Below are 11,592 nucleotides of genomic sequence, written 5' to 3'. Positions count from 1 at the left end.
TAAATTATCTAATTTTCATTGTATGATAAAATAAATTTCTCTATTAATATCCTGTTTAAAATTGAGGTTAAATTTTTTTTTTATTTAAAATTAATTTTTTAAATTTTTTTACTATTTTAATGTGTTATTGTTAAAAATAAATTTTTAAAATTAAAAAAAAATATATTTTTTCAAGTACAAAAAACTTTAAAAAATAATATTTATCATATTTACAGACACCTCTAGATACCTGAATGAATATCAATCATGTCTTGGATTAGATTAATCATAAATTAATGTAAAAGTTAAAAAATATATATATATTATTCCCGTCAGACAAATTTATTCTCAAATATATGATATTAATATAGAAATTGTATGCCTCGTTCCTCTATCATTTTTTACGGAGAGTTAAAGTAGAGATTCTCCTGGACAGAAAAAAAAAAAAAAAAAATATATATATATATATATATCCTTGATCTCATGAAACATGGAATTTAAACTCGGTGCATCGAGTATGTATAGAATTCGTTTGTTATCGTAATAAAAATTATTTTAAAAAATATACATATTAAAATTATATATTACATTATTAAATACACATCCATGCATGCTTGTTTACCAGTTACATCCTGCAATAATCATAGTAAACAAACACACTCTTAGGTAACGGGTTGACCAGGTAATATTTGGTTGGTAATTATTATGCTTTAAATTTTTTTTTGTCTGAAAATATATTAAAATATTATTATTTTAAATTTATTTTTTACATCAAAATATATAAAAAAATTCATTTAAAATTTAAAAAAAAATCTTTTTTTTTAATACAGGAACACCACAGAAACAATCACTCAGCAACAGTGGCGTACTGGTTACTGGACCAACAAATTAGATCCTGCGGATAGCCACCGCCACAAAAGCTAATCCAGGCAGCTAAAGAAGATGTTCCAAGCAAGTCAAAAGCCATGGGCACGTGTAAGCACTCCAATGTTATGAAAAAGACGATGTTTTTATATTTAAAAATGCATCATCAAACACGTTACTAGCACCTCCCCCGCGCCTCCAGCATCATCACCACGCCCTGAGCTAGTCTATTCTGAGCATGGAGGACCAAATCTCTTTGTGCCCTTTTGTCAGCCACGTGTTACCCCTCTTCTCCACTTCTTTCCACCTCGTTCGCCCACGTATCACTCATCTTCCTCCTCACCTGTCCAAAATGACCCCAAAAAAAACACATGCATGGCTCTTCTTTAAAACAGCCTCCCCTTAAATTTAAATTCCTCCCATAACATCTCTCTCTGTTTCTCTGTCTAAATTTCCCTCAATCTAATTCAGAAATGGACTCCCAAAATGCTAAACAGCGTATCAGAGACACAGACTACGATCCCAACGTCTCCAACCCCACCAAGAAGAGCAAAGACAACAGCAAGACCGTAAGACTCAAACGTGAAAAGAGAGTAGCTATGGCCAAACGTGGAATTAGATCACTAGCCATAGCCGTTGCTCTTCCTCTCTCCTTGACCCTCTCTAACCTGTATTTCTTCGGCAAAACCAGGGGCTACGGAACGAGCACCGGGAGTACATCTATGCCCTTCTGGTTCCCACCTCCGTGGGCCTTGCACGTGACCTCCATGACTTCGAGTTTCCTGATGGGACTCTCGGCCTGGCTTGTTTGGGCTGAAGGCGGATTCCACAGGAACCCAGCGGCTCTCTATCTTTACTTGGCTCAGCTAGGCTTGAGTCTGGCTTGGGACCCGATTGTGTTTCGGATGGCAGCGCCGTGGGTGGGGTTGCTGGTTTGTTTAGCTACGCTTGGGGCTCTTGTTGGATGTTCTCGACAGTTCAAAGAGGTGAATCCCATTGCAGGCGATCTGGTTAAGCCCTGTTTGGCATGGGCTTCGTTTTTAGCCATTGTAAATCTTAAGCTCCTTTTTCTTTGAAAAGTTAATAGGACACCGGTGTGTTCGTATATATTTCTAGTTTAATTCTATTAAACTTTTGTCAAATTGTATTTTTGTGCGTTGGGAGGGGAGGGTGATAGCATTTGTGGTTAAAAAAATTTATTTATATCTTTTATCTATAAATATATTAACATTATGTTTTTTATTTTATTTTTGTTTGTGAAAATACCTATCCAACCATTAAAAAAAAAAAAACTATTACTTCTTTTAATTGAGAGGCATTTTCATCAGGCAAGTTCTTGACATTGCACGTGTATTATTCAACTATTAAGTAAATATTGTTAGTGTTTATTAAATTAAAATTTTTTATTTTTAAAATTTTATGTAAATCTTGAAATTTACAATTTAATTATTTTATTGGTCATTGAAATATATAATAATTTGTTATCAGATAAAATTATTAAAACATTTTAAAAATATTTAAAGGGTATTTTTTTATAATACTAGCAAGAGTTTATTTTTTTCAATTAGTCGTTGATTTTTTTTTATATTGTTAGCTTTTTTAATTATATTATTGAATTAACTAAACTATTGAACTCATTCTAACCAATGTCCCCACCCAAAATTTTTCTTACTCTTTTAAAACAGTTACCATCACCTACATTGCCATATCAGAAGTAAATATGAATAAATAAAAACAAATTATGAGAGAATATAGATGGAAAATGATGTCTTTGATTTATCCGAGAGAGTGATTAGGGATAATATTGCAACTTGTAAGAAACTACATGGATAAAATTGCAAAATCTTAAGACTACGGAGGCAATCAAGCAAAGGTGGATAGATCTGCAGGAGCAAAATAAAGCATGGAGCTCTATATTGGAGTGCAACTTCCCAAAAATAAATAAAAAAGAAGCTAAAGTCAACTAAGTTATCATTTCCAAATAATGCCGTGTCCGTTGGAGCTTCACATTAGTCATTCCACACGTCCGCAGCCGGAAGAAAAGGGCGGGAATGATAGTTTATGGATTGTTTATTGAGATCAAAGGTCAAATTGTTAGAGCAAAGGGTTCTGTTTTCTCATCTATATAATCAAATGACTGTATGATTGGCGCATTCCTCCTGAAGTTTCAGATCCGATAACGCTAGAGATATTGCCTTCACTGCAAATCTTCCATATGGATGCCACCCAGAGGTAAAGTTTCCCATCTTAATTCAAATATTCTTTCATGAAGCTGCAATACAGACTGTAATAATCCCCCTTCCCCGGTTCTTTCACCTCCTTTTTCATTGTATGTAGGCCTCAAGATGTTGTCACTGTCGATGTTCATGCGGCCAAAGGTCTCATCGCCTCCGGTCACCGTTATTTGGACGTAAGGTAGGTGTTCTTGGCCTTGAAGTCAAATTATGATCGCTTGGTTCTTGGGGAAAGAGCAACTTCTCACTCCAATTTTTGAAAAATAAAACGCATTTGATTATACATAAAAAGAGAGAGAGAGAGAGAGAGATAATTTATAACAACCCCGACTGCCTTCAGGTATCACAAATGCCCTTAATCAATGTTTAGAAGAAGAAGAAAAATAGTTCAATTAAGAAATTTTAAAAATTAGAAAAAAAATTAAAAAGAAAACTCAAAACAAAATTAACTGAAATTAATATTATTCATTTACTAATAAAAGCATGCCCCATTTTTTTTATATCCTTTCTTCATTTTTTTTAAGTTCTTAATTTAATTACAATACCTGGTTATTGTGTGTGTGTGTGTGTGTAAAGTGTTTTAGAACCGGGAGAGAAATCTTGTGATCCAATTGTTTGACAATCATTTCATTGGTTGTAGAACCGCCGAGGAGTTCAACAAGAGCCACGTCGACAATGCCTTGAACGTTCCTTTTATGTTCAAAACTGATGAAGGTAAATTTAAACCATTTTTTGGATCTCTTATATAGTGAAACTTTAATAGCATGGTTATAAAACCTAGCTTGACCCTTGCTAATCGAGCCGGATTTTAAATCAAATTAGATAAAAACAATCCAGTTAATATGATAAATTTATTCGTAACCCAGATAAAATTTGGGAAGACCATGTTGGACTTTTTTTCTAAAAAAAAATTAGAATAATATTTTTTTAAAAAAAATCATATAATAAAATCATTTTATTTAGATTGATACGGGTCTGTTCAAGCCAGATTTTATATTTATGAATAAAATATGAATAAAAGTACTGTTTCATAAAAAAATAAAAAAACTGGTGAAATCTAATTACTTTTCTTAAGATAGTTTTATGAAGAAGCCCAAAGAGAATAACATAACAATTGATTTAAACTAATGAGCTTCTGTTGGTTTTTCTTGCAACAAGCAGGCAGAGTGAAAAATCCTGAATTTCTCAGCAAGGTTGCCTCAATTTGCAACAAGGATGACTATCTTGTGGTGGTAAATCCTAGATCATGGTGCTGGAAAGCACATACCTTTTTTTTTCTACAAAATATTTGCTATGTGCATGGCATGAAATGAACCGAACGAAATAATAAAATCTGTTAAACTTTATATAAATATGAGATTGATTATTTTTAGTTACATATTGCTTCAAGAGAATACTTAAAACAATAATTTATTGTTAAGGGAGGCTAATTTTCTGATACAATCCATCAGCACCAAAGTGGAGTTTTCAGATCTTGTTTCTCAAAAAGCCGACTGCACTATCAAATACAAATCTAAGCTGCTATTTAGTCGGATCGCCTTTCATTTTATGAAAAGAAGTATTTGGTGTTTTTAGCTCTTCGGAGTCGAGCACCTCTACAAGAAATGCATATTTAAAACTTTGCATCTAACTCTAGAAATTGTTCGAAATTGTGAAGGGTTGCAACAGCGGAGGCAGATCACTCCGTGCCTGTGTTGATCTTCTGGGTGCGGTAAGCTTACTTCAAATTCTAACAAAGCATTTCTATGTACATTTTTAGTATAAACCATAGAATTGAGTATTCAGCTGTAAGAAATTTACCGTAGCCTCGCAGTAGATGGGCTTTGTTTTAGCTAATTAAAAGCAGATTAACATACACACGCACTAAATATTCTCAACTATATATGTTCATAAACATTAAACTATGAAAACATTCATGGAAAGATTTGGTGATGGCAGGGCTTCGAGCATGTAACAAACATGGAAGGGGGTTACTCTGCCTGGGTTGACAGTGGATTTGCAGGAGATAAACCAGCAGAAGAGCTCAAAACGTTTTGCAGGTTCCGCCCTTGAAGTGAATGTTTCCCTTTAAGGGATAAGAGCTCAAATCTTGTTGCTGGCTATATGTCAAAATGAATTGCCTCTTTTTTTTCTTCTTCTTTTATAATGAAAATGAAATGCACTTGTATATTAGCTGATGCCACAACAAGCTTTTATGTTGTTCGTGAAATTCCCTTCTCTAGCCTCCACATCGTATCTTTTTCTACCGAGAAATATGGCTTCAAAGTTCACTTATTTACTCTATTGGCTCCCTGTTTTAGTTATTTACCTGAGCAATATTTTTGCATTCTCATCCTACACATTTGCTCGCATTGCCCTCCAGTTGTTACTGTTCTAGCTCCACCTCTGAATGCTTATGCATTCTTTGCAGATATCTTGTGAGGTTTAATTTTAAGTTTTTGTCAATTTATTTTAAAAGTAACATGTATGCTAATCAGATATAAACAATGGACCCAAATGCTTCAAAAAATGCTATAAATCAGATATGTATTTGTACTAAGATATCCTGACGAACTCAAGCACCAAATTAGCACATGCTGCCAGGAGGAAAAAATTGGAAAAGCAAAAGAAATTAGTTCATGCTCTGGCTGAAAATGTGCTATTGCCTTGCTACTCGGCATGGCAAAGCTTTCTCAGAGTTACAGAGGTTCTCCTCTCCTGATTTACTTCCTGCCCTTCCCACATCTGAAATCCTGGTTTTCGATTAATCTCATGCTTCCATAGGTACCGGGCATCCCCGGACAATAGAACTAGAGATCCTGGCATCAAGAAAACAGGAATCTTTATCATTGGCAGCTCTGGTTGTTCCTTGCCACAGTCAGAGACCTCTCCAACTTGTGTGAAGTGCATCACGCAGGAGGACTCCAAGGAGACGATGGCAATGCCATCTTCAAAGCGCATGAGGTCAACATGTGCACAGATCCCCTTCAAATACAAACATCTTATCATTGAAGGAACATCTGGGTAAAGTAATATGTTCACTCTGTCTCTACAGAACATTGAATCTACCAGTGATGGAATCAAAAAATAAGCTCAACTAGCAACCAAATGCAAACAGAATTATCTTAGTTGCTCAAGATGGAACATATTAATGCAAAGTGCTAAAAGATAAAATTTACTGTACAGAATGGCAACATTATGAATTGATGTTAATGTTATCAGGCAGTCCTATCCCCAATTGCTCTCAAACTATGTTTCCAAGGCAACATAAGACACATTAAAATATGCATTACGGAGACTTCAAGCAAGACATGTATAGCAGCAAACACAGAGCGTACTTGAAATTTTACAAGTATAAACAGTACAAGGAATGATTCTTAGCCTTCTCTAACCACAACTTATAGCCATCTGTCCCACCTATGTATACTTGTTAAGAAAAAAAGACTAACAGAGTAAATTGATTGGTTTGGCAATTATTTGAAATGCTTCTATAATATAAATGCCATAGGCAAAATGCATATCAATGTCTTCAATTTCCAGTTTCTGTTTTGGCTTTGGATCTCTATATAGGAAACCGATACTGGTATCCATGTATGCAGATTATAGCAATTTAGTAAACATTGCGAATGCTCAATAAAGCAACCGCATATGAAGGAAAGTATCATTGCCATTAAAATGATATGGTTCGACCATAGTTTGCTTAGCAGTATAAAAGTTCACATGAAAAATTTATCTGCGGACCATATAGAAAGTGAAGTCGCACCTCACCTGGTTGGTATACATTTACAATTAGTTGATCAAAAACGGGTTCTCTCGACAGCAAATCAGGCGGCAGCCAGCAGGCGGCTTCACCCCTATCAGAGCCAGCACAGCTAGGAGGTTCATGGATACGATCACCGTATAGAACCACCTCACGAATAGAATTAGAGAGCTCAATGGCCCAGGATGGAAGATCTCCAAATCTCATAGCCTACAAGAAACAGTAAATATTCATCACAAAATCACATCAATATTCCAGCCCATGATTATGTTAAACTCTAAAACGCTAATTCTGATTCAAAAAAAAAATCGAGTTCAGTTCTAGGCTGTGTACCCACCTGATTGTTGGAGGCTTCAAGGAACCATCCCTCTGCGTTTCCACAGATTATAAGAAGCGAAATTCTCTTGAATATTAATTAAATTAAACCAAGAAAAGAAGAATGAAAGCATTGGATGGAAACGCACGCACCGTTTTGAATAGCGGAGAGGAGGGTAGATTGTTGATGAGGGGAGAGAAAGTGTCGGCACAACCATAAACCTTTGATTTCCTTGATTGGTTCCCAAGTAGGGCAGTTTGGGTCCGAGGTTGACTGGCATCCAACATCGTATATCGAATCTTCTTTCTCTTCACTTTCGTCTTCGCTGTCTGATGAGTCGCCAAAGATTTGTCTTAGAAGCGCCTTTTCATCTTCCATTTTTTTTTGGTTTCGCGAATTCGGTCGAAGGTTTTCTGGCTGGGAGACTGAGACTAGTCCTGTTTGTTTCTGGGTTCGCAGTTTGCCCTGATTTTATTTAAGAAAAACTTGTTTGGATGTAGTTTAAATCATGTTTTTTTATTTAAAATTTTGTTTTTGTTAAAAAATGTTTTTTTTTAATATTATTTTAATATGTTAATATTGAAAATAATTTTTTAAAGATAAAAAAAAAAATTATTTTAATTTATTTCTAAGTAAAAATTGTTCCAATTTTTCTAGCTGTTTATTTTTATTTATTTAATTCAAGATCATGTTTGTATTTTTAAGACTAATTTTCGCTTAAATAATTTATTTTGAATGTGAAAAAAATTCTAAATATTATTAATTTGTTGTTTAAAAATCAAATAATTTTTTTTAAAAAAATAAACTGCACGAGTATGGACATAATATGTTGTTTAATTAGGTTGAAGACAATAAGAAAAAAGCTGAAGTATTTAGATTATGTTCAAGTGGTGCCTATCTACGTGATGGTCTGTTTTTCAAGCGTCTACAGATATGCCAAGGAAAATTCTGGTCCTCTGAAACCGGGGGTCCGAACTGTCGAGGACACCGTCAGAACTCAGAACTGTCATCGGACCGGTCTACGACAAGTTCCATGATTCCAAGGTCAGTTTTTTTTTTCCCCTCCAATTCCAAATCTATTTCGCAACCGGGCAACTAATTACCAGCTATATCACTTGATTTAAGTGTGTTTATTTTTCTAATATATATATATATAGTCTTTTAATTTTCAACTGGATTTGGAATGAGTTTTCCTTTTTATTTAATTGCTTTGACATTTTATTAATGACATCAACCTTAAATATTTTGTTAGATGTTAGTATTTATATCATCATTTCATCAAAATACATCTACTTAGATATTTTATTTTATAAAATAAAAATATCATATAACTATTTAAGTAAAATTAAAGATCAGACGTTTAATTATAAAAAATATATAAGTTTAAGCACTCAAAATAGTTTTATCTCTATTTTGTGGAATTGTTTACCATGTACCCAGCTAATAAATAAGTTTTTTTGATCGGTATCAGTGTTATATATTTTTTATTTTTCTTTTTCTTTTTAAAAAAATTGAAGCACAGATCTCGTAGCTATAGATTATAGTTTTTCTAGAAATGAACCATGAAATCTGGATAATTTTCTTGAATCTTTCAGCCGTACATGTTCTTGGAAGATTTATGCTTCAAAATCTTGATATCTAATATCTCTTAATTGTCTATTTATATGTTGCATTTAATTGATCTGTGTATGAGACGAAGTTTCATTTTTCCTTTTGGACTCCCGGGAGGCAGATTGATGAATCTTTGAGGGAATTGGAAAGGCAAGTGCCATCACAGGTGAAGTGGGTGTCGGGTCAAGCTCGAGCTGTAGCCTGTGAAGTTCAGCGAGCTGGTGTGGTGGACGCGGCGAAGAACATTACAAAGACGATGTACACCACGTACGAGCCCACGGCTAGGGGCCGTACTATAAGCATGAACCAGTAAGCTGAGCAGTTTGCAGTGTTGGCCTGGCGCTCACTGAATCGACTTCCACTGTTCCCTCGAGTGGCTCAAATCGCTGTCCCCACTGCTGCTTTCTGGTCTGAAAAGTACAATCAGGTGGTCGGTTCTGCGGCAGAGAGGAATTGCACGGTAGCGTTATATCTGCCGTTGATTCCAGTTGCTCAAACCGCTATGGTGTTTGACGGGAGTGCTGGTAAGTCAGTTGTCTCGGCCAATGGGGTCGTGGCTCACTGATGATGGCAGTGATTTATTTTGATTTTTCTCTTCCAGTTTAAATGACATGAAAGGATTGTGAGGTTCGTGACGGGATAAAAATCATAAAATTAGTTTCGTTTTATTTTTATAAAATCACGTATACCATGATCGGACAAAATTGCACATATCAAAAAAATAATATATATATACACATATATATATATATATATATAACTCTAAGAAATATTGCTCACATGATCAAATTCTAGTTTTTCCTTTTATAAATCACCTATTCGAGTTTTATAAATTCAAAACTACTAAAAATTTACATAATTTTTCTTTTAATTCTATTCCCTCCACTCTTATTTTTTAGATAAACAAATAATCCGAACAATATACCACAAAATTAATAACTAATCTGATATCAAGATAATTATTTGACATAATGATGAGTAAATAAAAATTATATTAAAACAAATTATCAATTAGAAATTCTAATCATCAAGCCATCAAATTAAATAATGATATTAAAATTAAAAATATAACAATGACTAAATTAAAAAACACAAAGGATGAGATTTAAAAACACCTTTTTTCAAAACAACAAAAGGGTTGTTCTTTCTCCTTTTTTTTTTTTTTTTTTATCTTGATCCTTGGTTTAAAATTTTGTTCAAACAACAAAATCAAATTTTATTTTATAAAATTGAGCGTCAACTTGATGCTATAGTATTTTTTCAATATCATTATAAAAATATAAAAATAAAATAAAATAAGTTATCAACTTTAAATCTCAACAAACACACAAGCTAGGGACTAGTTTGAAAAAAAAAAACAAAGATTTGATAACCACATGAAAAAAAGGACCAGAATGCGAAAAAGAAAAGATAGAAATCATTGTGTGTTACTATTATAATTCATAATATTATAGATATGAGTAAATGATGTTTTTATCATATCTTTTAGTTTTTTTCTTGATCGTTAAGCAACAAAATTGAATCCATTGATGGTTTAACATGTGTTTATTTTCTAATAGAAATAGATTTTTTTTTAATTTTTGCATGAATAGAAAAAGAAATTCAATATGCTTAGAAAAACAAAACATTAATCTCCAAATTAAATCTTCATTTCCAATTAAAAGCATGAAACTAAAAAAATCGAATTGAATCAAACCCAAACTGAAAAAAAAAAAAAAAAAAACTGAGCCAAACTGGAAAAAAAACCGAGTCAAATCAAAACCAATTAATTTGAACCGATTTTTGTTCTAAAATAACCGAACCAAAATTGATCAGTTTGAACCGGTTTCAATTCGGTTTAAAAAAAAACCGACTTGGTTATTTTTTTTTATAAAAACCTAACCGAACAAAAAATAATCACCCTTACATGCCATCCCTACCAAATCCCCCCATAATTCCAATCAATGATCATCATCACCCTAAAGTCGATCAACCAGGAGATAACTGAAACTAGCCAAGGGTAATGAAGTTAAGATTTTGATGATTTAACATGGACGATCTATTCGGATGGGTGTACATGGATATTTAATTTTTTAACTACCACAATACTAGTCATTAGCATAGACTTTTTACGGCAAGTTTCCACTCGAATGAGTGAGCAGTAGCTTGGTTTCAGGAGATAGAAGAAACTATAGCAATTTATCAGCTGGGAGGCCTTACAGATCCGGTTTGGGTTTCCAACTTGTGATGACCTAATGGAATCATTAATAGACTTTTCAAGTAGATTTACACTGTAAAAAGTTACATGACTCGGTTCGAGTTGATATCGAGTCGGGTTAAGAAGTTTGTTTACATGACTGGTTCGAGTTTATCTTAACGGAAAAAATTAAAATTAGGGTTCAAATGTTAAACCCTAGAAACCTAGTTTTGGCTTTTTGCTTAGTTTAGAGGTTCGCATCAGCCCAAATGAAGGAGAAGAAAAGGAGTGGGCGTCATATTTCAGGTGCAAATATGAGCTACGAGATTGTGAAGTGTTGTTGATATATATATATTTTAAAAAATAATATGGTGAGGTGTTGATGCGAATGTGGATGCGTGGTGTAGATTCAAATTTGGGGTGGAGGTGGGGTATGGGCTATTGTGGCATTTTTGTTATTTTAACGTAACAGAGGCTTTTTAATTATAAAATGAAAAACAATGAAAAACTTATTATACAATACTCTAAATTGTGTAGAGCAATATTGTGGATTACAACAATAATTCACAGTATTTTTTTTTTTTCTAACTTTTTTTTTCTTTCTTTTTTTTTTTTCAACTTTCCTATTTTTTTCATTTTTTAACAGTGCTTTCCACCTCTCTTTTTTTTTTCT

General features: G+C 33.4%; 3 protein-coding genes and 1 pseudogene across 3 annotated transcripts; 3 read left to right on the top strand and 1 right to left on the bottom strand.

Annotated features, from left to right (window-relative positions):
- The first annotated feature begins 1,036 nt into the window (after positions 1–1,036).
- Positions 1,037–2,150, top strand: LOC118041507 (translocator protein homolog). The gene has a single exon (XM_035048880.2). The coding sequence runs from the start codon at positions 1,317–1,319 to the stop codon at positions 1,917–1,919; it is 603 nt and encodes a 200-aa protein (XP_034904771.1). The 5' UTR covers positions 1,037–1,316; the 3' UTR covers positions 1,920–2,150.
- Positions 2,151–2,812: 662 nt separating this feature from the next.
- LOC118041704 (protein HIGH ARSENIC CONTENT 1, mitochondrial) lies at positions 2,813–5,360 on the top strand. Its single transcript, XM_035049177.2, has 6 exons — positions 2,813–3,075; positions 3,181–3,258; positions 3,718–3,791; positions 4,239–4,309; positions 4,735–4,788; positions 5,016–5,360. The coding sequence occupies exons 1-6, from the start codon at positions 3,059–3,061 to the stop codon at positions 5,127–5,129; spliced, it is 408 nt and encodes a 135-aa protein (XP_034905068.1). The 5' UTR covers positions 2,813–3,058; the 3' UTR covers positions 5,130–5,360.
- Positions 5,361–5,564: 204 nt separating this feature from the next.
- Positions 5,565–7,595, bottom strand: LOC118041703 (uncharacterized). Its single transcript, XM_035049176.2, has 4 exons — positions 7,285–7,595; positions 7,154–7,185; positions 6,820–7,026; positions 5,565–6,041 (listed from the first exon to the last, which is right to left on the bottom strand). Exons 1-4 carry the CDS (start codon positions 7,508–7,510, stop codon positions 5,727–5,729), a joined length of 780 nt encoding a protein of 259 aa, XP_034905067.1. The 5' UTR covers positions 7,511–7,595; the 3' UTR covers positions 5,565–5,726.
- A 352-nt stretch (positions 7,596–7,947) lies between these two features.
- LOC118041712 (stress-related protein-like) lies at positions 7,948–9,308 on the top strand (annotated as a pseudogene).
- Positions 9,309–11,592: the final 2,284 nt, after the last annotated feature.

Source organism: Populus alba, chromosome 14 (genome assembly GCF_005239225.2).
Source record: "Populus alba chromosome 14, ASM523922v2, whole genome shotgun sequence".
In the NCBI taxonomy this organism is placed as follows: Eukaryota; Viridiplantae; Streptophyta; class Magnoliopsida; order Malpighiales; family Salicaceae; genus Populus; species Populus alba.
Note: the sequence above shows the minus strand (reverse complement) of the source record. Positions and strands in the feature narration are given on the sequence as shown.

Coding starts and splice junctions, on each gene's coding strand:
- LOC118041507 (XM_035048880.2), top strand. CDS start 1,317: ATGGACTCCCAAAATGCTAAACAGCGTATCAGAGACACAGACTACGAT.
- LOC118041703 (XM_035049176.2), bottom strand. CDS start 7,510: ATGGAAGATGAAAAGGCGCTTCTAAGACAAATCTTTGGCGACTCATCA. Junction 7,027..7,153: donor TTGAAGCCTCCAACAATCAG/GTGGGTACACAG, acceptor TGTTTCTTGTAG/GCTATGAGATTTGGAGATCT. Junction 6,042..6,819: donor ATGTATACCAACCAGGTGAG/GTGCGACTTCAC, acceptor TTGTATTTGAAG/GGGATCTGTGCACATGTTGA.
- LOC118041704 (XM_035049177.2), top strand. Junction 3,792..4,238: donor TATGTTCAAAACTGATGAAG/GTAAATTTAAAC, acceptor TGCAACAAGCAG/GCAGAGTGAAAAATCCTGAA. Junction 4,310..4,734: donor AGGATGACTATCTTGTGGTG/GTAAATCCTAGA, acceptor GAAATTGTGAAG/GGTTGCAACAGCGGAGGCAG.